Source organism: Triplophysa dalaica, chromosome 2 (genome assembly GCF_015846415.1).
Source record: "Triplophysa dalaica isolate WHDGS20190420 chromosome 2, ASM1584641v1, whole genome shotgun sequence".
Classification (NCBI taxonomy): domain Eukaryota; kingdom Metazoa; phylum Chordata; class Actinopteri; order Cypriniformes; family Nemacheilidae; genus Triplophysa; species Triplophysa dalaica.
This window is the reverse complement of record NC_079543.1, coordinates 21,700,844-21,728,165: the sequence shown is the minus strand read 5'-3', so window position 1 is coordinate 21,728,165 and position 27,322 is coordinate 21,700,844. Positions and strand designations below refer to the sequence as shown.

At 39.0% G+C, this 27,322-nt stretch overlaps 1 protein-coding gene across 8 annotated transcripts; it reads left to right on the top strand.

Moving 5' to 3' along the window:
• The first annotated feature begins 660 nt into the window (after positions 1 to 660).
• Positions 661 to 27,309, top strand: micu3a (mitochondrial calcium uptake family, member 3a). Of its 8 annotated transcripts, none has more exons than XM_056772167.1 (15): positions 661 to 932; positions 2,566 to 2,713; positions 3,513 to 3,544; positions 4,089 to 4,167; positions 7,539 to 7,586; positions 9,318 to 9,400; positions 9,510 to 9,581; positions 13,670 to 13,765; positions 19,983 to 19,997; positions 20,962 to 21,056; positions 21,312 to 21,483; positions 24,129 to 24,237; positions 24,330 to 24,487; positions 25,107 to 25,171; positions 26,165 to 27,309. In XM_056772167.1, exons 1-15 carry the CDS (start codon positions 666 to 668, stop codon positions 26,169 to 26,171), a joined length of 1,446 nt encoding a protein of 481 aa, XP_056628145.1. In that variant the 5' UTR covers positions 661 to 665; the 3' UTR covers positions 26,172 to 27,309. The 8 variants fall into 8 exon arrangements, with proteins under 8 accessions (XP_056628145.1, XP_056628128.1, XP_056628118.1 ...); XM_056772150.1 differs by lacking the exon at positions 19,983 to 19,997 and adding an exon at positions 11,929 to 11,970; XM_056772140.1 differs by lacking the exon at positions 26,165 to 27,309 and adding an exon at positions 11,929 to 11,970 and having other exon boundaries at positions 25,107 to 25,175.
• Positions 27,310 to 27,322: the final 13 nt, after the last annotated feature.

Sequence of the window (27,322 nt, the reverse complement as noted above, 5' to 3'; positions counted from 1 at the left end):
ATCAAATACATAACATGTATGTATCATATCATGTTAACATTATCTTAGTGCCAAAGGCTTTTTAATTTTGCTTATTTGTCTCAGGAGGTTAGATCACTTCCATAGGTGATTTATCAAGGGTTCTCTCAAGAGACAAGTTCTCCCACGTCGTTCCCCTTAGCTCATTAGTATTTATGATCTCCAAAAATACCTTAAACCAAAATCAATGTGGCCAGATCAGGATCAATCCACAGGCGCAGTGAATCGATCACTTACAATAGAGATGTGCCAGATTTCGATACTGACAGTTTGCTGGGGTGGAATAAAACAAGTCACAAGATTCTGCGGATTTCATAAAAGCATCATATTGGCTATGATCTGACTCGACTGACTTTTCATTGGACTTCAATGACCTCACAATGTGTTAAAACTGCGATTTGCGCATAATTGTCAAAGGACCAAAAATGACTGAAGTTGAAAATGATACCAAAGGTGGGAATATTATATGTTTGAACCTTTTATCCAAAGTGGACACACATAATTTGTACTTCATAAGTTATGAAATCACGGATGACTAGTGGACTTCTCAAGCACGCGTCTGTTTCTGGTGATGCCAGTGAGAGAGCGGCACATCTCGCGATGAATGAGAATTCGGCTCTAGCACAAATTCAGTCACACCGACAATAATGGCCGCTATGCGCAGACTGGGAGTCATATTTAGGAGTTTGTCGCTGTCGTCCGCTCCATCCAACGCTTCTTTGCCGTCTCCGGTAAGGGATAAGCGATGTGCACGCGGAGGAATAGCCGTCGCTGTAGGCGTTGCCGCAGGGGGAGCGATTGCATATTATTATTATAAAGAAACGAACAGATCTAAAGTGAGGAAAACCCATAGGAACCTTACTGGCTGTCGAGCTCTGCTGCCTTCACTGCCTGCTGTATACGCAAGGGAGAAGGTATGAGTGTTCACACTGTTCTCAGTGCCACGTAACGCGGCTTGCTATTCAGTTTTTCCTGGCAGGAGTTCATGTACGCAGCGGCGGCGTTTACAGCTTACAACTCCTGTTTGGGCATTTATGCGGAGTGGTTATTTGATTTGTTTAGAGACACATACGCGTTATTGATTATATACGTAATGACTTATTAGACATGCTGCTATGACGGTGCGCATTTCAGAGGTGATGCTGCAGGATCGAGGAGCGCTTTCCTCAGTGACGGTGCTGAAATGATGATGCTCACTCTCTCAGATCAGATATCCAGAGTTACGCTTGGGTTGACGAGCTGTGCACTTATCTGTACCGTGTTATAGTGGTATGTCAAACAGTAGCTGTCAGCGTTAAGCTGTCAAAAACAGAATTCTTTGGTATTTGGATATAAACATTTTTTTCTTTTGGCACCTGCATGCTCATGTTTGGTTTCCATGGGTCCCTGGCTAGACTTTTCCACTCAGCGACTGAATGTTTACTGGAGACTAAATGTTTAATGTAGTACATGTGTGCATTTTGTCACACTTAAGGCAACATTTTCTAACATTCCTCTTTGACTCTGTGTAGTGTATTAAACAGTATATTCATATTAGTGCACTTTATAGTTTTTCAAAGGCTTGCATTTAAACCATAGAAACGCACACAATCAAAGGAAAAAACTTAAGGAAACAACAATCATTTCTAATTATTGGTAATTTTTAATGAAGTCCAGCTTACGATTGGCGTTTATTGATTACTCTTTGTATTCATGTTTTTGATATCGATGTTTTGATGCTTTTGAAATCTCATTAACACCTTTAGGCTCTGTTTTATTTTTAGTTCATATTGGCAAAGAAATCAAATTGAAAGTAAAAATTTTCTTCCTTTATGTTTTAAATCTTGTAACTTGTCAGTAAACATATTTTGATTTATTTTAAATGCTAGAACCAATATTTTCACACTATAGGATAAAAATAAATATATCTATGCTCAACCTTTTCACAAAACCTATAGTGTTTAATTATATAAAAACAAACCATACTAGACATTGTACATTTAACCCAAAAATGAAAAAGACATTATTGTGAAGGTAATTATGTTTTTTTAAATATTAATAAATGAATAAAAACAACTACGTTTTTTCTAAAGATTTTTCTCAGTGTCAGCCACCTACCTGGTCTCTCAGAATATGTTTTTGTCATACATTCAATTACGAAATGATTTTTTGCCATGTGTAATGCCCAAATTTTGGTAACTAGATAACAATTTACAAAAGTATCCTTTTGTAGTTGTTCAATACAATGTATACTTTAGTCTGTGTGATTTAGGGTATGATGTGAAAATTATTGTCTCACCCTTTGTTTTTAATCACACTGAATTCTCCTGTGTACAGTCTTTACCACATGGCAACACTGTACGAGTGACAAAACTGCACAGATGAATGGCATGAAAGGCAAATTGCCCCATGACCTTTTGATGTCCTTCATAGATGTTATCCATTTATCCTAAATGGAGAAAAGCAGCTTCTCTGTAGAGATTATGAGCAAACTGACTTTGAAATCAAGATGTAAAGCAAAATGAATGTTGTTGTTATTTTGTTAACTTTTCGTGATTGTTTTTTCAGGCTCATGCTTTTGATTTTGATGAAGGTGATGTCTACATGTCATCTCATGAACATCGCTTCCGTCTCTTCAGCTCAGTGGAGTATGAGGGACAGCTGTACATGACTCCTCAGAACTTTATTGAGTCGGTCACTATGAGCGAGCCTCGCCGTGAGTACACTTATGAAGTGTCAATATTATAGAATATTATAGAATAATCATCTTTAATGGAATTAGAATGCAGACATGTGTTCACTTATCAGTTGACTCAAATTTTCTTATTTATTTTTAATGGCAACACAAATGTCGAAAATCACACTGAATTTTTTGCAATGTGACTTTGTTAACTGTCTAGCTTGAATTCATACTGTAGTTAATTTACATTATTTATACACTATTTTATTTGCATTAAATGAACTTTTCATTCAAATTTCCCAACTATAATATAATCTTTCAAATATTATATACATATAATTTAAATCCAAGTGGGAATAGCAGTAGATTGCAAGATTCTTGTACAAAATAGTGGATTGTTGTAAATCCTTATTCTAATAGATGGATAACATCAAAACTCAATATTGTACCTTTGCATATCAAAGCTGTACAACATGTACTGTAGTGATTATTTGTATGCTGGATTACATTTCTATTGCTTTGAAGTGGATAGGACACAATACATGTCTTAATGTTCCACAGTAGAGCAGACAACATGATACAGTATGCATTGACGGCAAAAACCCTTTGTATCCAATCAGCTTTAGTTTTGTTGTTTTGTCTGATTGTTATGGGCTGTTATGCCTCAAAAGGGTCTACTGGCACAGGGCATGATTTGTGTGACTGTGTTCTCGTGCCATGGAGAACATATTGGTATGGGACCCCCATTCTGATGTTATCTCACAGCCCACCCACTTTTTGTTTCTTTTTTTCTCTTTATCTGTCCCTGGATGTCCCTGTGTTCCTTTACACTTAGACAAGAAACCCTGGAGGTCACTCACTAAACAGGTCTGATGTGAATCTGTTGCTTTTGTGAATCTGTTGCTAATGTTATTTAGAATTTCTAGTTTTATTATAGTGTAAATTGTGTATCATTTTTAGGGAACAGAGTGCAGTTTTGTTTGTTGCTATTAGTTGTATTAGCTTAGCAAATAATTCATTTACTCACCCTCAAGTTGTCCCAAATCTGTATACATTGAACACAGAGAAAGATATTTGGAAGAATGGTTGCAACCAAACAGTTCTTGGACCCCATTGACTACCAAAGTAGGACAAATTGATTTATATATTTCTTTGTTCCGTTGAACACAATTTAGGAATGCAAACAGTCCTGGGGCACCTTTACCTATTGTAATTTTCCCTACTATGGAAGTCAATGGTGGCCAAGAAATGTTTGGTTACAAGCATTCTTCCAAATATTTTCTCTGTGTTCATCCAATAAAAGAAGTTTATACAGATTTGGAACAACTCGAGGGTGAGTAAATGATGACATAAATTTAATTTTTGGGTGAACTGTCCCTTTAATTGTATGCTATGATGTTAATATTTCTAGGAGCTGGAAAAGATCTTGTCTGACACTCCACCTGTGTGGAAAGGGTCGTCCAAGCTGTTCCGAAACCTTCGTGAACGAGGTGAGTTGTGTGGTCATTTTTCCTAAAAATATGTCAGGCCAACAGATAGACATATGAAACAGCATTCCAAACCCATTTAACTTTTATACAACAGAATATTCAAGATAAGAACAAAAGCAATTTTCAGGGTCAGATGTTTATGTTTCATACATGTTTATGTCAGGGGCACAAATCTAAGAGCTTATTGTCATATTTGGGGCTACTGTTTAAAATAATGCTTATAAAATCTCGACCACACCTTTAGACACAGTTTCCTTACGAGTTGATTGTGAATCTTCCCTCCCTCCTTGTGTTCTGCCCTTGGGCTCTCTCTCTCTCTCTCTCTCTCTCTCTCTGTGTGTGTGGGTACCAGTCGAGCACCCATGAAGCCTGGGCCTGAGGCTTTAACTTCCTGTGATCACCTCTAAAAATAACTCCACTCACTCCCGACCTCTCTTTACCTCCCTCTCTCACCGTTTCCAATTCCTTTCTCTGTTTCTCTCACTGGGACCAGTGAAACATATATTTTCCAGGAAAATAAACATGCCTGCTTACTGAAACGAAGATAAAGACTCAAAGACAGAGCAGAATGACGGCTGTAAGTAAATTGGTTTAAACAAAATAACCACATAAGTAAAGCAGCTCTTCAAGAGCGCAGCCGCAATTAAAGTATTTGCTTGTGGCGGCCGTAACATCGCTCACTCACACCACAAGCTAATTCCCAGCGGTGATAATTATACACACACACTCCACCCTCATACGCACACTCCGGCGAGACGCTAAAAATAAACCCTGTGAATTCTGCTCTTCCTCATAGTAATTACAGTTTCTGAAATCGTCATCTCAATTGGCGGCGGTACGTTATCTAGCTGGTTTCACTGATGTGGAGACATGCTTCCAGAAGATGCGAGCGTGGGGTTTGACGCAGCGTCTGATCTCAAACGGTGGTAATGATAGCATGCTGATGTTAATTGAGGAAGCTATGCTAACAAGATCCGTGGATGCACTTGGGTCTCTAAGGAGCGGTTTCTAAGAGCCATCCTACATGAGGGAAGGCTCAGTGAAGGACTTGAAGGAGGCTTGGGAAGTTCAAAAGCTGCATTGGGTTTTTTAATGTGCTGCAGGATGGACTTCAGTTTTACTCTGAGAAATACTTGCAAGGATTTATACCAAGAATTGATTGTTTTTTTTTTTTTGTCTGATTTTACCAGAATTTTTTTATGCACACTTTAAAGAAAAAATGGTATCTCTCTACGATAGGGTCTCATTCATGAGTTCAGCCAAAAATGGTAATTTTGTCATCATTCACTCACCCTCAAGTTGTTCTAAACTTATTTAGTTTGTTGTTCTTCTGAAAACATAGAGATATTTGGAAGAATGCTTGTAAGCATACAGATCTTTTGACTACCACAAATTCCTTTATGAATGTTATTGTTCTGTTGAACACAAAATAAAATATTCTGAAGAATGTTTGTAACCAAACTGTTCTGGGGCACTTTTGACTACCATTTTGACTACTACGGTAGTCAATGGTGGCCAAGAACTGTTTGGTTACAAGCATTCTTCCAAATAATTTTTGCGGTGTTCATCTGAACAAAGAAATTGAAACAGGTTTTGAACAACTCTAGGGTGAGTAAATAAAGACAGAATGTTTTGGTGAATTGTCCGTTTAACAAATGGAACCTTACTGCAAAGTAGCACCTTTTGAGTCGTATGTACTTTGTTTAAATATACTTTTAACTGTTGGGTCTTTGTCCAAATATGCAGTGTTAAATGCAGATAATAGAAACTAAATAATAGCTTATCAATTTCAAAAGAAAGGCAAAAACACTTCACATATCTTTGATGTCAATGGTTATGCGCTTTTTTTGTGTGGTACTCTACTCTACTTCTTCTGTAACTTGGTTGAAGTTAAAGCAAAGTAGTCACATGCCAATATTGGCAGGTGTGACATGCCCTCAATCTATTTTTGTCCCTATAGAACTTTTTTTAAGAAAGATGATGCAAATATTTCCCATTTTCTCCACTTCTCACAACAAATAATGTTTTAGAATAAAGAGAAAGGTAATGATGGGAATGATTTGTATGCATACTCTACGTCTAAATAATCTCTTAATACAGAGACATTTAATATTCCAGCTAAAGCCAACACACAAGTAGGAATCTTTCAACATTTAAATGATCACGTGACATATTTAACTGGAGCCACAGATTTTTCAGTGGATCTTAAAGATATAGTTCACCCAAAAATGAAGCTTTAGTCATCAGCGTAAACATGTACATTGTCGTTTTAAACCCTGGATTATTTGAACAAGATTGTGAGTATACAATCCAGTATTTACTGGAAAACCATAAATATTTGACAGCTCTTGACATTTTAAATCCCACCCACTTTCCTTGTCTAAAAGACGCACCTTTGACATTCGTTCAATGATCTCATAGAAAGAAAATAATATGGCCTTGTCACAATAGGAGTTTCTTGCGTTTATTGACTGTAATTGTTCTGAGTCGTTTTGCTCAGCGGCCTCTGAATACGTCCGTATTGCATGAGTGAATGTGTGAGACCGGGTGTTGGGTTGAATTTTCAGTGTCAGGTTTGCCTCCCGAAGGCGCGCGGGCAGTGTCCCGGAACACTCTGTCCACTCACCCTGAACTATCTCTGTATCTGCTACTGTCTTCATGTCCCCCTTCACACAGAAGCCGTGGAGAGGAACACTTTCAATGGAGGTGCAGGAAAACTTATCCCTTCTCCCAGTCCTCCCCCGTTGCCTTTACATAACAGAACCTCCATCTTTCCGACAGCCCACCCCTCTTTGTGTCATTTCTCTCATTCTTTGGACTCTCGCTCTCTCTCGCTTTCTCTTTTACCCCGGCGCTCCGCTCAGCCTCTTTCTCACGAGTGGAACAAAAGCAGGGACAGTTCGCTGTCTAAATGGGGCACATCTCCCAGACCTGACGGATGCTTCTGGAGCACCCTTATCCAAACAGAAGCCTTTGAACGCAGCCTCTGTCTCCATGGTGGTCACTTACAGTGTCAAAGGCTTGAGCTCCGATGTGTGGGCCAAACGTTGGCTAAATGCAGACGGACGCTTCAGCCGAGAGGCACCTTTTTAGATGTTATCATCATGAAAGGGGGGGATTACTTGTCTTCTCTTTTTTTTTGGAGCAGGAGAAGGGAAAAGGGTCCGCGACTCCATCTATCTCTGGAGGCCCCTGGCTTTGAAAATGAGTAAACATTTTAATCCGACCTTCAGATGAGCCGCCTCCAGAGTTTTCAGTTTAGACAAAGAGTAAAAAGAAAAACGAGAGATTAAAAATGGGCCATTTGTGGCTTGTTAGTGTGTTACTGTACATTAGGAGAATGGATGTGACCCTTTGATATCCTTTTCCAGGCATCATCGCTTACACGGAGTATCTCTTTCTGCTGTGCATTCTGACAAGTGAGTATGACCTTTATCTCTTCATCTTCAGCTTTTCATTCTTCTCCTTTGCTTTATTCTTCCTCTCCGCTCTCATTTTAGATCAGCTGTCTGTGCATATATCCTATTTTAAACATGAATCACTATGCTCTGGTCAGTGGATGTTTTACGTCTAGAATGGGGTTCTTTCAGACAAGGCCCACCCAGAATCTCACCCCCCACGCAAAAAAAGTCTCCCATTTTCTCTCACTGTTTTACAGACATCCAGACAGATATATTTTGTTGAACAGAATTGCTCTTTAAAAGGGATAGTTCACCCAAATATAAATATTCTGTCATGATTTACTCACCCTCTTGTCATTTCAAACCTCTATGACTCCCTTTCTTCTGCAGAACACAAAAGAAGGTATTTTGAAGAATGTAATCGAGCAACCATCACTTGCATTGGTTTTGTGTCCATACAATAGTGAATGGCCAATCCCCCTGGTCGTTTTCCAACATTCTTCAAAGTATATTCTTTTGTGCGAAAGAAAGAAAGTCATACAGGTTTGAAATGGCAAGAGGGTGAGAAAATTATGACAGTTTTTTTTTTTTATTGAATGATCCCTTTAACAGAGATCTCAGTTTAGGTGTCAAAATGTATCAGTCAGATGTGTCTTCCGAAATGCCTTATGAAAAATAAAAAAATAGAAGAAAAAACAAACAGTAGGAGTTTAAAAAAATGAAATAAACCAGATTGTTGTTGGGAACCAAATCTCAACCATTAACAAACACAGTATCTATACCTATGGGGGTTTTGGCCCTTGGCATAGAGCACATCTAAGACAATTTAGTTTTGAAAGAATATTTTAAGAAACATTTGAATAATTAATTATTTGTTATCATTAAATAATTTAAACTTATTATATTTGAATCATTTAATATTTTTATAATTATTATTTAGTATTTTTACCATAACATCTCAATTTAATCTAATTGAAATCTATGAGAAATAACAGATATATAAAATTTGCTGTTTTTCAGGAAATTTAAAAACAATGTACTCTTTAATGATTCAATACTGTTGACAAGCACTCGGATAGATATTAGCAAAACCCAGTGACAGACATATAGGGTGACTAATAATATGATTTATGGCAAAAAATATTATGGAGCTACAAGGTTTCAGAAGGACGGCATACATTTGCAATATATCGTGACTGCATGGCTGTTCGCAAAAATCGACCTGAACTTTAGCTGCAAACATGTCTTTAGGTCTGAACAAAAGTGTGCTCTGCTGTTGCTTGGGAAACATAACACACTGAAGACAAGCAGCTTCTCATAGGGTTCAAAAACAACACAAGAGTGTGATGAAAGCAAAAGTGGTGAAGAGAAAAGGGCATCGCAAGTTCTTGTGGTGATAACAGGTTCTTACAAATACGGGACTCACCTCTCGTCACGCCTCTGATTTTGCCACCTAGTGGTCGAACGTATTATGGTTGTTTAGCCAGCATAATGCATCATCATCTAAACTTATCAATTTTACACAAATACAATTTACAAGACTTTGCACCCCTCGTCTTTGCACCCCAAATGTCATTCCATTGGCTGAGCTGATGTTGCTTTATAAGTGTTACGCTTCATGTTTTGAGCCATTGTTTACATTTTGTGAGGGAAACCAACCTGCAAATGGCTCACTGTGCGTGTTAAACTGCCATACGATAATTAAAAGTAATAATAAACATGAATAATCTTGTCACATCTTTTCTTCAGAGCCTCATGCAGGCTTTAAGATCGCCTTCAACATGTTTGATGCAGACGACAACCAGATGGTAGATAAGCGCGAGTTTCATGTGGTGAGTCGATATACTGTAGATCAGGTTTGTTTTTAAACAGTCATCTTAACTGTTTCATTACTCACCAGAATTTCCTCAGCTCACTTGTTTCTTGTTTTTTTGCATGTAGCTGCAAGAAATCTTCCGAAAGAAAAATGAGAAGAGAAGCAGGAAAGGAAATGCAGAGAAATCTGCTCAGCTGGTAAGAACGAATTAGAGCAATCAATTTCATGAACTTTGCTTACAATGTGATTTACTGTCTTCTTTGTGAGTAAGGGTCGACTGCAGACCTTTTATAATGTATATTTTTATTTACATGTCTAATATTTGCTTTAAAAAAATAAACTCTAATTACTTTGGATGTTTGTCAGATGACAGTAGGATCATGTAATGCTGGGGCCACACCAAAAGGTTTTTTAAAATGAGGAGAAAAAATCCTAGTTTTAATCATTTTGCTCCTATGATGTGTGATGCGCCATTATGTAACAAAGGAAGCACACAACACACCATTTTCTAACAGAGTCCTGAATGTGAACACATGCACGAAATGGTGCAAATTCCCTCGAGATTTCAGAATAAGTAATTTATTATTTCACTGTAAACTTTATTAATTATATATGTGTTCAATATAAACAAATGTGTACATACTGTATAACCTTTTATGTAATGTTAACATCGTTGAGAAATTGCTCAAGCAACGTCATCTAAATCATTTAAGGTGGCACAGCACTAGATATTCTTTTATTGCAACTCAAATATTGTTGTATTTATGTCTTCACAGTAATTAAAAAATAAAATTAATACAGATTTTTAAAAATTGCTGCTGACATTATCACCCAAAAGAGTCTACTGGCTCCACTAGCTCCACTGTACCTATTTTTTCTGTTCACCTTAAAGCATTCGCACAGTCGGACTCCAACCATTACCGTTAGTTCCACATAGCCTGGTTGAAATTATTTGTAATTGCGATGATTGTGTTTGTAATGCTTTTGACATAAAATTGATAGAATAAAGGAAAGCGTTTGTTTGACGTGATAACTACTGTTGTAGATAAGATAATCTTAAGAGCCGTTTAAGATCATCAGGACTTTACGTAGGACTGTCGCAAGGGGAGAAATCGGCCCGATGATCATTTGCCGTGGCCTCAGCATAACTTTATCAGCAAATTTTGCAAGGTTGATGCAATGTGATAGAATTATACGTTATGCAGAGATCACTTCTTTGTCAGCTTTTGAAAATGGATTTCACTCATATTTGAAATTTAGGGCAACCACCTGTATAACACCATTTCACATAAGTGATGTCACTCCCAAGATTCATTTTCTTCTATCAAGTTCTTGTTTTGTCCTTAATTGGAATTGGTGCCATTTATACATGTATATATATATATATATATTAGTAATAGAGAAACAGAAATCTTTGAGATCATATTTTTGAAAGAAGGGAGATATAAAACCTGTAGTTAAAACGGTATAAAACTGTAGTAAACTATACAGTCAACTGTATTGGGTGAGAAATAGTAAAATATGAATGTAGTATTTGGTATGACAACAAGTGATGCTTGCTCATACTTTCTTTAAAGTTTTATTCAAACCTCCCTTTTTGTTGTTTTTTATTTTACATGTGAAACATATGAACGATTTTTTGACCGGGGACCAGAGCCAGAATATCATGGACTCATAAAGATAAAACACAGGAATACAAATACTACAACCACAAAGAGAAAACACTGATAGTGAACACAATGGGCAAAAATTCAATACTAATAAGCCAAATAAAACAAATGAACTATTCATAGAGACTTAAAAATAGGGGCCATTCTGATCTCTACCGGCAAGTTTTTCCAAAGCCGAGGCCGAAGTACTAATAAGGCATGGAAGGCTTCTTGAGGTCACATACTGATGCTGCAACTCGGATACTCAATACTATACTATATACTATAGCTATAACTACTCAAAAAGTCTTAGCAGCAACATATTTTTAAGCCGTCCACTGTCTGTTTTTTAATGTGTGTATTATGCCTGAACTCCTACAATACGAACCACATCTACCTATGAGTGACCCGAACCTGAACATAGCAACACCCTAGCAACCACATAAATACAGTAGCTATGACCAGTCAGAATGCCTTCCCAGACACATAGCAACACCCTGGAAACCACCTCAGCACAGTGGCTCAGAATTTTACATGAGCAAGCACCACTTATGTTTTCTTTTAAAATGTTAAACTCTAGTTTTATGTGAAAATTTATGTGAAATTCTAGCCCCATTTTATAAACAACTGGGTACTATTGACCTATCACTGCTCACCTCCTTTTCCGTGTTTGTTGCATAAAACCCTCTTATCTCATTCACATGTCCAGTTTATCAAGGGCTGTCCGAGAGGGAGCAAATCCTGTCATCCCTCTTCGAACCTTGAAAGTGTGTCATGTGGTTAAACCACTTTCTGCTCTTTGCATGTTTGACGTGTTTATCCATCTCTACTGATGTCACTTTCTGCTTACTCCTCTCTCCCGCATGCTCTGTTCTCTCCTCTCGTCTCTGTGTAGAGTATGCAGCTCTATGGATATCAGGTTGCGCCCGTAAACAGCGTATGTATCACCCGCTGCCCTTCGACCTGTGAACTATAACCTCTGTGTGAATCTTGAAATCATGGTAGGAAGGATGGGAGAATGAGAGAGCTCTACAGATGACTGAATGAAAATGCGGTGGGAGGTGGTGTGCACCTCAGAGGTCAGAGAGCACAGTGAAGTTTGGCCACAATCAGTCTAATTTGATTTTTATTGATTTATTTCTTTAACCGCAACATGTCAGTTACAAACTTCATCAGTAGGTTAACCAGGATGCCTGGTACGTGTGGGCGGGGTTGTTGGTGCAAATGTGTTTTCTATTGAGCAAGATAAGGAGTCTTTCAAATGCACTTGCTGTACGTTTAAATGCTGATTCTTTCTCTCTCTCTCTCTCTCTCTCTCTCTCACACACACACACACGGACACATACATACCTGAAGTATAATATTGAATATAATTGGATAATTGAATTTCTCAATAAGAGCGCAAATGAAAAAAAGTACTTGAAAAGAAATTGAGAAACGTCTCCTAGGTTTCTCAAAAAAATAGTGGTCCAGAAGCACTTCTGGATTAATTTTTTTATTTCATTGTTAAGTCTAACATATTCAATTATATCTTAAAGATATCCGTTTAACATTTAATTTGGTTCTAAATTTTCTGTTGGTTGTAATTTGTAGTTTTGTAGTCATGCAGTTAACAAAACTGAGTGTTGGACCATCATTGTTTATGTTTTCTGAAGTGGTCTATACATTGTCATTCAACCACGTTCGGTTTTATAACACTATTCTCCTGTACTTGGTCTCATTTGCTATCTATTTTTGTTTATGTTCTTTTGTTCAGGAATTTTTATGAGAAACATATGAGAAAAAGTTCAAACTGAAATTTAAAATGATTCATTAAAAATTCCATTAAGTCTAATGAGCAGTAACATTTTCCATCTGGGAAGACACAAACATTCTCTCACAAGTCCCTCGCACACTCAACTCATAAAAGTACATGCAACTACAAACAAGAGTTTCCAATGAAAGCCCTCCTGAGCTGGGGGTCTTATTTCCTGGTTCCTTGATGTTAAGGCAAATTGATTCTATATCAGCAATAAAGAGAGTGAGAGTAGAAAAGTCAGGCCATTGGATGATGACTGTATGCACGTTGTGACATCTGTGGTCATGATAATGGAAAAAAAATGTTAAAAGAAATGTCACACCTGATGTGTCACTATCAGTCTCTCAGCCTCTGTACCCGAAACATGATGATGGGCCATTAAATATTAATGCAACCCTAAATGAAGGATTATAATATGCATTAATTCTCAACGGTTGTGAGTCAGTTAAAATATTGTGTTTGCCCAAGACAATTTTGAGATTTGTATCCCTTAAACATAAAAAAACAATTATCCCTTGTATTGACACTGCTGAAGTCTCACTATAACTGTTATATTTTGATCAAAGCAAATCCCCCAAAAATGACTAATACTGACTAATAATTCATTATTTTATGAGAAAATCCCCCACATCATGTAACCACATACACTTAGCATGTGGCTAACATCAACCACTGTCTAACTTCAAACATCCCTTTACAAAATTTTCCAGTGTAAACAACACTGACGTCCGTCGTGTTAGAGCAAGAACTGGGAGGCTATGCGACACATCATCTTTTCAAACGTTTCTCCAGAGACTACGTGATAACAACTTTCCATCTCATGCTAACTCCTCTGCAGGTGCTAAAAAAAGAGACTCAGGAGTTTGTGCCCAGGAGCTACTGGGACATGCTGAGACGCGGCGCGAGCCAAGCCCTCTTTTCTGACCTAGCAGAGGTACAGCCGAAGCCCTCTGTCATCTTAAACTCATCCCATGGTTTTTATTTGTCCCACGCAAGTCTCTAACCTGGAAAACGTTCATTTTAGCCCTCTTGTTTTAGCTCCCCAACCCCTCATCCAAAATAACCCCATGCTACTTGTCATTTAATAGCAGAATGAAATCATTTTATTGGTGTTCATCCCTATTTTTTAATTCAACCGTTCAACATCAATTGTTGACTTAGACATTTGTTTGTTTTACTGCAAAAAATATAAAGGAGTTTATTTGTCTTATTCACCAGTAAAAAAATCTAACTGAAAAAGTGAATCAAAGTGACCCAAAAAGGAAAATTCTGTCACCCTCTTGTCATATCGAACGTGTATGACTTTCTATCTTCTTCAGAACACAAAGGAAGATAAATATTTTGAAGAATGTTGGTGACCGGCACCCACTGACTTGCATTGGTTTTCTGTCCATTGTAGTGGCAGATGCATGCACCTCACACACAACTGACTCAAATAAATAATTCACAACCGGCATTCACTCAGAAGAATGTATGTGGCCCCTTTAAGGAGGCGGAGCCTTTATGGTTGTGGTTCCTGGTTGTTAGTCTTTTGATTTTGTCTGATTAAAGGTGCTGCGTTAGCAGCGGTTATCATATACTGTTTCCTCGTGTTTATTTTGTTAGCACAAGTGCTACATTGGTGACCCCGAGTCGGAACTACTAACGCACAATGTCGACGAACGCTGTCTCGTTAAAGCTGCCGGAATTTTGGGAACAACAAGCGCCTGTGTGGTTCGCCCAAGCCGAGGCTCAGTTCGCTTTACGAGAGATAACCGCGGACGACACGAAATACTACTATGTGGTTGCAGCCCTCAACAGTTCCACAGCCGCACGAGCGATCAGCATCCTGGAAAATCCCCCGGAAACACGTAAATACGCTGCACTGAAGACGTACCTTTTAAAGACTTTCAGTTTATCAGAGACCGAAAGAGCACGTCGTTTGCTCTCGCTGCCGGGGCTCGGTGATTCCCGTCCGTCCGAGTTGATGGATCATATGCTAGCACTGCTAGGTGAGCATAAGCCATGTTTCCTGTTTAAAGAGTTGTTCCTGCAACAGTTGCCACAGAACGTTCGCACCTCACTCGCAAACAGTACGGTGGCTGACTACAGAGAGCTAGCACAGCTAGCAGATGAATATCACACAGCTTCGCGCAAATGTGGGCCTAATGACTCTGTAACTACGTCTGTGTATCCTGTAACGAGAGCTGCAGCACGTGGTCCTGACGAACGGCCTTCATTCACTGCACGGCAGCCAGACGATCAAGGATTTTGTTTTTTTCACGCCCGTTTTGGCGCAAAAGCTAAGAGGTGTCGCACACCTTGCACGTTCAGTGCGAGTCGTGGCACGCCAACAGTCAGCAGTGTAGTGGCACATTGCGCTGAATATCTTCTATTCATCACTGACTCTCTATCGGGACGACATTTCTTGTGTGACACGGGGGCTCAAGTTAGCGTGCTTCCTGCTTCACCGGTGGACAGACGATCAGGTGAAACTGGCTCACCTCTCGAAGCGGCCAACCAAGGCAAAATTAAGACGTATGGAAAACGGCTAGTCCCACTGTGTTTCAATGGACAACGTTTTACGTGGGAGTTTGTTTTAGCAGAGGTGAGCAGGCCCCTCCTGGGTGCAGATTTTTTGTGCTCTCATGGACTGTTGGTTGATGTAAAGAACTGTTGCTTAGTCACTGCGGAAGGTTTCAATGTGTTACCTTGTTCACGAAGCACTTTTGCCACGACCACGCTCTCCAGCGCATTGACCGGAGAGTGTGAGTTTGCTCGAATACTCAACGACTTTCCCAATCTCACTAAACCCACTTTCTCATCTACTTCGGCCAGCCATGGGGTCGTGCACCATATTTCTACGTCCGGACCACCAGTGCATGCCCGAGCCCGACGTTTGCATCCTGAAAAGATGGCAGTGGCTCAAGCGGAGTTCACTAACATGGAAAACCTGGGTATAGTGCGACGCTCCAACAGTCCTTGGGCTTCACCCCTACATATAGTCCCCAAAAGTGATGGCGGTTACCGCCCGTGTGGGGATTATCGTCGGCTAAATGATGTTACTACACCTGATCGATACCCGGTTCCTCATATTCAGGACTTTTCAGCCCGCCTAGCTGGGTCAACCATCTTCTCCAAAGTGGATTTGGTGCGAGGCTACCATCAGGTGCCAGTGTTCCACGAAGACATTCCGAAAACAGCTGTGATAACGCCGTTTGGCCTTTTTGAGTTTTTACGGATGCCTTTTGGTCTCAAGAATGCGGCACAAACTTTTCAGCGTATGATGGATTCTATCTTACGAGATTTTGACTTTATATTCGTGTACTTGGATGACATCCTGATCGCCAGCAACTCCACATTCGAACATCAGACTCATCTACGCTTGCTTTTCGCCCGACTCAGTCAACACGGGTTAATAATTAATCCTGCCAAGTGTCAGTTTGGCCTGCGGGCTATCGACTTTCTTGGTCATCGAGTAACAGACATGGGGGCATTCCCCCTACCAAACAAAGTCGATGCCATCGAACATTTTCCTGTGCCCCACACTATCAAAGCGCTGCAGGAATTTCTAGGGATGGTAAATTTTTATCACCGTTTCATTCCTCGTGCCGCTGAGCTCATGCGACCTTTGTACAAAGCCGTCAAAGGGCACGGCAAAAATAAACCGATCACTTGGTCAGAGGAGATGACCCAGTCGTTTGTGGACACTAAGCGAGCTCTAACACAAGCTACCTTACTATCTCATCCGATTCCTGGCGCCCCTATCGCTATCTCCACCGATGCCTCAGACTGGGCAGTAGGCGCAGTGCACGAACAGCTTGTAGGAGGTATTTGGCAGCCCCTTGCATTCTTCAGCCGTCAGCTACGTCCGAATGAGACCAAGTACAGCACGTTTGACAGAGAGTTGCTGGCCCTATACCTAGCTGTCCGACATTTTCGTTTCTTTCTTGAGGGCCGTGCATTTACAGCGTTCGTGGACCACAAACCCTTGGTTCACGCGATGGCCAAAGTTTCCGAGCCTTGGTCGACCCGCCAACAACGTCATTTGGCTTTCGTTTCTGAGTTCACGACGGATATCCAGCACATTGACGGAAAAAGCAACGTTGTGGCGGATTGCCTTTCAAGATCTACAGTGCAGGCAGTGCATTTAGGCATGGACTTTGTCCGTTTGGCAGCGGACCAACATTCCGACCCCGAAGTACAGGCATTCAGGACAGTAGACTCGAGCCTGAAAATCGCTGATGTCCGTTTTACTGAGGCAGGAGTGACCCTGATGTGTGACGTCTCATGCGGCCATCCTCGCCCTATCCTCCCCATGCAGTGGAGACGTAAGGTTTTCAATAAAGTCCACTGTTTGTCACACCCTGGGCGGAAAGCTTCGCAGACTCTGGTCTCGTCCAAATATGTGTGGCATGGATTGAAAAAAGATGTTCGAGATTGGGTTGCTGCCTGTGTGGAGTGCCAGCGGGCTAAAGTACAAAGGCATATCAAAGCACCTTTGGAGACATTTGAGGTACCAGAGCGTCGATTTGAGCATGTCAACATCGACCTGGTGGGTCCATTACCGCCCTCCCAGGGGTTTACTCACCTTTTGACCATGGTGGATCGGACCACCAGGTGGCCGGAGGCAGTTCCATTGACCTCAACTACAACAGCGAATGTTGCTCGGGTTTTCATTGATAATTGGGTTGCGCGTTTTGGCACACCTGCAGACATGTCTTCGGACCGCGGGTCGCAGTTCACGTCAGAATTATGGTCGGAGGTTGCCCGCATTCTGGGAGTGCAGCTGCATCGAACTACGGCATTCCACCCGCAGGCCAATGGGCTGTGTGAACGCTTTCACCGCTCCCTTAAGACTGCTTTGAGGGCCAGTTTAACGGACGACAGATGGGTCGAACGACTGCCCTGGGTCCTTCTGGGCCTGCGAACAGCTCCTAAGGATGATCTGCAAACCTCTTCGGCGGAACTGGTGTATGGTCAGACACTGCGTGTCCCAGGCGATTTCATTCCATCCTGTACTACACCTTGGAACCCTTCCGTTGGACGGTCTGTCCTTGTTGATAAGATCAAAGCTTTTCAGCCTGTGCCTACTTCACAGCACGGTATGGGGCAGTCATGGATACCCCGGGACCTATCTACGGCTGATTTTGTGTTCATTCGCTGTGACGCGCGCCGACACTCCTTGCGTCCTCCGTATGATGGGCCGTTTCGTGTACTGGAGTCTGGTGAGAAGACTTTCCTAGTTGACATTGGAGGACGCACGGAACGAGTTACAATTGACCGACTGAAGCCTGCTCATGGAGCGCGAGGTTGTCCGCTGATTCCTGCCCGGGCACCCAAGCGGGGTCGGCCATCCACTCACAAGAGTACTACCTCCAGGGAGGTTTCCCTGCCCACTCAAGTTGTGCCGCCGGTTGCCGAGCCACATCTTTTCACACGTTCTGGCCGACATGTTCGACTCCCCAGCAAGCTGATATTGCCGGTGTTGGTGAATTCTGGGGGGACCTGTGTAGTGGCAGATGCATGCACCTCACACACAACTGACTCAAATAAATAATTCACAACCGGCATTCACTCAGAAGAATGTATGTGGCCCCTTTAAGGAGGCGGAGCCTTTATGGTTGTGGTTCCTGGTTGTTAGTCTTTTGATTTTGTCTGATTAAAGGTGCTGCGTTAGCAGCGGTTATCATATACTGTTTCCTCGTGTTTATTTTGTTAGCACAAGTGCTACACCATACACTTTCCGGCACTGTTCAGTTTCCAACTTTCTTCAAAATATCTTCTCCGGTGTTCTGCGGAAGAAAGAAAGTCATGTAGGTTGAAAATGACAAGAGGTTGAGTAAATGATGATAGAATTTTCATTTTTTGCGTGAACTATTCCTTGAGCCTATTTTTTAAGTGATGTGACAGGAAAATTAAGGTTGCGATTTCATATGAATTGGTTGGATGTGAACTGTACAAAATGTAAGAATAAAGGCCCCACATCCCTAAACCGAACATCACTGAGGCAAAAGCACGTCATACTTAAACTAATTAAATTGATAAATGTACACTTTTAAGTCACTTTGGACAAAAGAATCTACCAGATGCATAATTTTACATTATAAACTTTAAGATTTACAAGATTATATTATTTTGTTATTATAATTTGTTTATTTGTCTTTATTTATTGGTGTTTATTTATGAAACATTTTATTTATTTTTATTTATTTATTGGTGTTTATTTAAGAAAAAATATATATTTAAGATTATCTTTCAGATTTCTTTTTCTAAATGTATTAGATATTTTTCCTAGTAAACAGGACCGAGACACTTGTGAAGAATGTGACAGTTGTTGTTTTGGTATATTCAGCCTGAAGTTATAAATGTGTGTTGTCAATGTTGTTCTTGTGTAAGTGCTGTTGTTTATGTCAAACTGTCCCAATTTCATATACTGCCTGCCATTCATCTCCCGGATTGTACGAATCCACGCGTAGAGAGTGGTACTTCCAAGACCTTTGTTGGTCCACCAGTTCAGAGTGCCTCTATTCATCCTGATGTGTTTGTGTTGTAATAGCTAATAGAGGGCGTCTGTAGGAAGCAGTATTTTAATGATTGTTGAGGGTTGTGTGCGAATGCCCTGTATTTACTCAGTCTGTTATTCACAATGAGAGGGTTATTTCAGATCGGCTTCCTCAGATGACACAGCAACTTAGACGGGGCTGTTTGTCTGAGCTGACAACTGCAGGGTACCAGACATCATGTGTTTGAGAGGGGCAAAGGGTGCATGTTTGCATGTGTGTAAGTGTGATTCGGGTTACTCATCTTCGACAGCGGTAATCACTGTTTTAACCAACGTTTTGAGATCAAAGAGTAAAACGCTTCAGGAGGTGTCTAAGACACGTTGTGGGCGTCGCTGAGGTGTTACATGTAATGATGACCTCACAGTAATGGTTTCCTGTAATCGCTGCGTTGTGATGTCACTTCCAGCAGATTGATGACAATATTGTGAAATACCAAATCAGCTAGATCACTTCCAAATTTTACTTTAAATTTTAACGTCCATGTACATCCATTGCTTTTTTTTGTGAGATCATTTGGGATGTGTGAGCCTGAGATGATGTGGCTCATGAAACAGAATCATTCTTTCTCTCTTTAAAACTTTTCTCTGGTTGTATCTCCATGGATAGGATTATAATCTAAAGGTACAGCAGTGGCATGGAATTGCATTCCGGCTCGCTTTGTTGCACAGAGGCTCGCGACCGAGGAAAATTCTGTTTGGAGTTTATGCCTGGTTTTAACTAGTTTCAGCATGAAAGGGACGAGGCATGGAGAGAAATAACCAAGCCTGGCATTTCCTTCTTCCCAGTTTGTTGGATGCCAAGCCCCTGGCAAAAGTATTTTTCTACTGACAGACTGACATCTTTTACTTAGATCCACTAAAAGGAAAATGTTTTAGAACAGATCATAACCCATGCAAGAATGCTCTAATGAATCTCAAGAGTTTAAAAACACATACGATCTGTCCGCAGAAGGAAAGGTGGAATCTGGAAATCTGTGCATTTCTTTCACATCTTGCCGGTTGAGGTTGCTTTAGAAATGCATGTGATCTGAATGCTTTGTGTGTCAGTGCTTTTGTTGTCCTGTCCATCACTGCCTCAGGCTGTAAGTGCAAAAATGGCACGTTTGTTTGCATGTTTCTGTGTCATTGCTCTAGATTGTTGAGCTAATATGCAATTTCTAATAACTGATTAAAATGGTTAAAGGTATAGTTCACCCAAAAAAACATAATTTTACTCATCGTCAAATTCTTGCATAGAACCCGAAATGAAAGAAAATCAATGCTTCTTTTTTCTGTACAATGATATTGTTATCCTAAAGTCCCTATGGACAGTCACATTACACTTTTCTATTCAACCCAAGTGATCATCTGATGCCAGGTTTTTCATTTTTGGGTGTCTTGTACCTTTAAATGTGCCGTATCTGATTGTATAATGATCTGCACGTCTGCTCTGTGAACGACAGGGCAAAAAGCTTTATGGATATGAGATGCTGGATGGTTGGTACTCTGAATGGCTTGGCAAGCCTTTTTTTCCAAAGACAGCTGGATTTTTGCATCATTGTCTTTCTTTCCTTCCCCTCTTTACTGCCACTCCTCACCGATCGCAGCGTGGCGATGAGAATATGATGGTTGACACCACACTGCTCGTGCACTTCTTTGGCAAGAAGGGAAAGGCGGAGCTAACGTTTGATGACTTTTACAGGTATGAAATCTTGGATTTATAAAACTTGTCAATCATCTGCTTTCAGAATTATTTTGGAACTCTCCGTCTGCACTGTGGACATGTTTTGTCACAACATAAAACAAAAAGCAGATATGTATATATAAATTTAAAGCTAAATTACTAACCTGAAGCCCCAATCACACCTTCTTCAGTAAATCTCAAAAGCATTGTTTCAAAAGTAAAATGTGATTTTGTTGAAATTTCTCTTTGACTCTTGTTTTTATCATCATTCAGATTCATGGATAATATTCAGACCGAGATGTTAGAGATCGAGTTCCTGACTTATTCCAAAGGCATGACTACCATCAGTGAGGAGGACTTCGCCCGAATCTTGCTCCGATACACCAACGTGGAGGACATCCGCAGCTATCTGGAGAACGTGCGTCAGTGCATACCTGATGAAAAGGTAATGAGTAACTGCACCTTAATGCTAAATTCTTTTAAAAGGGAACGTGTAGAACAACTGTGACAACAACCCCCCCCCCACACACACACACTCACTTTCATCCCTTGATCCTATTTAAATTGATGTCTTTAAAAAAGATAACTTTATACTCATTAGTTTAATAAAAATGCAAATTCATCCCTAAAAAAGTGGGAACAGACACACCTTGAGTGGTTCTTTACTCCTGAATGCTTCACTGCCCCTTCAGAAGAGCATTGTGTGACACTTCCATGTAAACTGCAGTTTAATCTTAGTCTCCGTTCTCATCACTCCTCAACTAATACCACTAACTCCTTTCATCCTGTGGACAGCCTTCCTTCTTTGTGGCCGTACGTTTATTTAATAAGCGAGTGTCAAACTCACACTTGGCAGTAAAACGGAAATGGCCTTTCACAGGCCCAGTTTTCTCAATTACATTGATGCGGTAACACTTTACAATAAGGTTGTTTTTGTTAACATTAGTACATGCATTAACTAACATTTACAATGAACAATATAGTTTTTAAGGATGTATTAATTCTTGTTAATACTAGTTAATGTCAATACAGTTATTCATAGGTTTTTATTATCATAGATTTATAGTTTTTTAGCATTTATTAACTAATGTTAACAGTAATGTTTCATTTAATGAAATTAACATGAACTAAGATTAATAAATGCATAAGTACTGTAGAAGTTTTCTTCCTTCTAAGTTCATGTAAAAAGCCTTATCGTAAAGCGTTAACGTTGATGTTATATTGTTGCTATTTTGTTGATTTGTTGTATTTACACTTTTGCATCCCTACAAAGATTTAAAAAATTCACAATCGGTTAGATGAGGTTCGTGGAACTGGATTTCTGGTGGTTTAAATTAAACACTCATTTGAGTCAAATACACCAAAAACAAAAGGCCGAAAAAGCATAATTGATAGAAAGGCATTCATATCTACAGAAAAGCATAAATAATAATAATTATACGTGTATACACATTTTATCATGTAGATTTTGCACATTATTTCCTTTTATAGCATGATTGACCTTTCGAGATATCGATATAACTTAAAACGAAATTGTGCAGGTCTCAGTTTTACTGCAGTGTACAAACAGTTCCTGTGTGTTCTTTGTCATCCCTGTTTATCACACACCGGAAGAAAGCAGAGGTTTGTTTGCGGAGGGCTGATCCGTCGTATTGCGATCTTTGATCCGTTCACCTTTTGTTTTTCCTTCTCTTTTGACCTTGTATTATGCTTAAGAAAGTAAATTCTCATTTACTTTCAACCTGCTAAAATGACCTTGTTTTTTTAGCAGTATACAATTTACAACACATCAATTTCATCTGAGAACATTTATAACTTTTGTTATAAATAAATACTGTATACAGTGACTCCATAAAGTACATTTGGACACTTAAACTGTTGCTGTTAAATTGCAAAACATGCGCTTTTGAAAAAAAAATGTTAGTTTGTTATTTTATGAATAAAAAGGTTGTATTTGTATGCTTTCTAGTTATGAAACAATACATTGATATATAACCATATGTCCATGTTTAAAATAATGAACTCTGCTTGGGCACCTGTGTGAACCCATTTAGAAATTAGACCCAGGTAGGAGAGAAGTAGTCGTATCATTTCTTTGCAGATGCTTGGATTGACATTTTATCTACGTCTTGAAATTAGTGAGGATTAAATGTCCAAATACCTTTAGGGGCCACTGTATTTGTGTGGGTGTCTTGGGGGAGTGTGTACATGTGTATATGCTTGGGGCCACGTTAGTATTTGAATACAGATTGTCATGCTGTTCTTCTATAGACGCTCAATTGATGTAGGTTTCTCCATGCCTGACTGCTCGCTTTTAGCCCTTTCCCAGTCTTCATCTGAGGGATCTGTTTGTGTTGAGGGTATCAGGTTTTGGGGCCCCTTAGCAGTTTGTACATTTGGCTAGAATGACTTTACCCTCCCCTCGAATTCCCACGGAACAAACCCTCAACTCGCTTTTCTGATGTTTATGGTTTTAAATATAGTCAAACAAATATCCATCTAAAATATAAACCTAAACCTGAAATAACCCCCAACTAAACCTAAGAATGTTAAATGCAACTCTGTTTTCATGTTTGTGAGACCATTGAAAGGAAAAAAAATACAACTGTTTTGATGTTTTAAGACGAGATGGCTGGGCATTCAAATAGTTCTTTAGAGGTTAATGGTGTTTTGTTGATCTCGATCCTTCTTTGATTTCAGTCTGTGAGCTCATGTTTGTTTTCGCTGCTCATTCAGACAGGCTGACAGGTTTACAACATCGTGCTTTTAAATGACTCATGCCTTTCATCATTGCATGTGTCACCGTTTGCCGATATCTGAACACGCATCTGCAGGCGAGCATGAGTGACACAGCGTCTGATTCCTTTCTGAATCGTTATGATTTCTTTGTCCATCAGTGCATTTGCCTGTCCGGTGCAGATATGCTTGGGTGTGAAATAGGATTTGGAATGAATATTTTTGTGATGTGAAATCACGCCCTGATCTCTTGAGTTGGAACTGAATGTACCTGGTTTATGGCTGCGTTGTTTGTCAGATTGAACGTCTCAGATATAAAGATTCCTGTTTTTTAATCATGTTTTCTTGATGCAGGGGATCACCTTTGAGGAGTTCAGATCCTTCTTTCAGTTCCTTAATAACCTAGAGGATTTCGCCATTGCCATGCAGATGTACAACTTTGCTTGTCGTTCCATTGGACAAGGTGAATAAAAAATGTGTAACTTGTTTTTTATGGTAAATATACAGTTTATTTAATCTTCTATGTCTTGTTCCCTCCTGCACTTTCTCTCACAGACGAGTTTGCTCGGGCAGTGTATGTGGCCACAGGCCTGAAACTGACTCGTCACTTGGTCAACACCATTTTCAAGATTTTTGACGTGGATCATGATGATCAGCTAAGTTACAAGGAGTTTGTTGGCATCATGAAGGACCGGTTGAATCGTGGAGGCAGGGTGAGTGTGATTTTTAACATCATTTTTAAAGGTACCACGTAACATTTCTTTTTGGATACATCTCTGAATACTGAGTGCACTTTGATTTCAGCTTGTTAAAATGTGAAGCAGGAAAGAGGTTGAGGCAGGGCAAAACTCTTGCAACTACAGTGCCTCCTAGTGTTGATCTTTAAAAATGACCTCTGAAATCGACTGTCAAGACAGCTTCAGAACTGTTTGAACATTGCTATTGTCCTCTGGTTTGCACAGAATTAATTTAGTTTTTTTAATTTAAGGGTTGGCTTTTGTTATCTAATAAATTTCATCCTTATGATAAATGTTATCTGATGAATGAAAAGATTTTTTCTACAGTGCAGTTTTATTTTACACATGAGGCAATACGGCATTTTATACTTAAAATATTTTCCAATTCATGTAATTTTGTAAAGAAAAAGTATACAAAATATTATAATAAAATAATACTTATTAAATAATTATATAATACAAAAACTAATTTGCATTAGTCACAAATTGTCAAATTGCTTATTGTCACAGCTTGAAATGTCCAGTCTGCTAATGAACAACACAATCTAATCTTTCACACTTTTTTATTTCTTGTGTTTATTTTCTCTACCTGCAGAACTATAAGACTGTAGAGCGTTTCACTTCCTTTAGGTCATGTCTAAAAAAGGAACTGGCTGGCAGATAAGTAACCCTAAAATAAACTTTCTGAATCACCCAACCGTATTCATGAATATATATTTTTGTAGATCATTTTCACCACTCGCATATAATTCTCATAAATAGTTAGGACAAAAAAGTAATAAATTATAATAATAAATCTTAATTGTTTGGTAATTTGCTGAATCAGATTTAACATTGATTCTTAGATGGTTTCATTGGACGCACCCTTTGGTTATAATATAACCATGTATTTTATATTGAACTAATGTTCATATTTTATTGTATATTGATTGTATAAAATTAAAACAAACCAAACAGTTATTTATTCTAAGTTAAGTTTGGGGCAAATATACACCATTCATCAGAGGCGCCTGCGCCTGACCCCCAATTAACTTCCGGTTTGTGTATGATCAGTGTCTAAAAATAACTTATTTATATTTGACTTAATTTATGTTAATATTAATCAATATAATTATTTACTGTATAATAATTGTATTAAATAAACGATTTGTTGAATTTTGTTGTATGTTCATTTAATAATAATAATAAAATTGTAGAACGTGTCATACAGTTCGGTTGCATTTAAACAAACCGTATGGTACACTGACATCTAGCGGTTGAGATTGGTATCAAGGTCAAAATTCTAAATATTGGAGAGACCAAGTAATTTTTCTTCCCTGTTTCTTTTAATTAATAATCTACATGCACAGATTATTACTTCTATAGAAATAATGTACAGGAACTCTTTTGTGTGTTCATGAGTAAGGGAAGTTTAGTTGGGGGGTCACAAAAGTGCATGCGCACGTGCTATGTTTTAAACCTCCTATAGTTTATGCTGCCACTGAAACCGTCCATAAAGATCGGCCATCCAATCCAACTGATATCATTATCCACACTATCCAAAATATTTTTTTGCATGTATGTTGATATAAAGTTATGATGTTTTAGTGCATTAATGTATGTGATTATTTGGAGGAAAAAAATCTAATGAAGTCCATACCATTCTCTTTGCACCAGGTGAATGAAAGATGTGGCTTTTCCTTCCCAGAAAGAAACGTTTCAAGGTTTCTTGAAAAGGTCTTGAAATGTGGGGAGATTGTGTTCCTGAAATCAGCCCTCTGCACTGCATGTTCTAGTACTGGAAAAGCTCTGCATGTTTGATCTCTTTCTACTTTAGTTCTTCTATAATCTTATATTCTTGTTAGCATGCAACCTGTAGGGGATGATATCTCTGCCTTATGAATCTGCCTACAAGATTTGACTATGCTTTAGTTGCACATATTTGCACTGACAATGAAAGAGATCATATTTATGATTTTTTATGAAGACCTATTTAGCAGTATGGGTTCATGATGTTTTCATATTTTTTCCCTAAATATATGCATTATGATTATTTATGCATTTAATCTTAATTTTTTTTATGTTTTTTTAATATTACGAATTGTACTGTGTAAAAGGAACAAATTTAATTGTGTTTGGAAGAGGGCTACCTGTAATGTAATATTTTAGCTAATGTTACATGATGAGAATTGCCTTAATCTATTATTTTTTCTCTTACAAATGATTTAATGTGGTTTGATTATGAAATTTCTTGACCGCACAAAGATTGTACAAGTTTGTCTACCAATTGTCGTACAACGTCATCCAAAGCAATTAACAGTTTAAATTTATAATTATGATTTAAAGAATAAATATATAGCGGCGGTTTCGGGGACAGGGATTTGACTAGTCCTAGAATAAAATAAATGTAAGAGCCGTCCAAACTGAAAACAACTTGCCTTTGTGTTGTCTCAAAATGCACACAAGTAATGTTTTTAGAAAGGCATGTTTGTTAAAACTACTTACATTTCCTAATTAAACTAAGGCCTAGTCCTGGTTTAAAATAATCCCTGTCCGGGAAACCGCCCCTTGAGGCGTTCAGTATGTATGCCTATAAATGCAAACATGGGAGTTTAACATCCGCTGCGTCTGATATTGCATACTATGACATTACGTACTGATTTAAAATAAGTACCTAAACCGACTGTTATAACAGTACATTCTATATAGTATGTGGGTGGGTAGTATAGATTTTGGACATACTGCATCCTCCATGTTTTATTGTCATGTGACCCGTATGCTCTTCGACCAATGATGTATTAAAATCAACCTGTACCATACACTCTTAAAAGT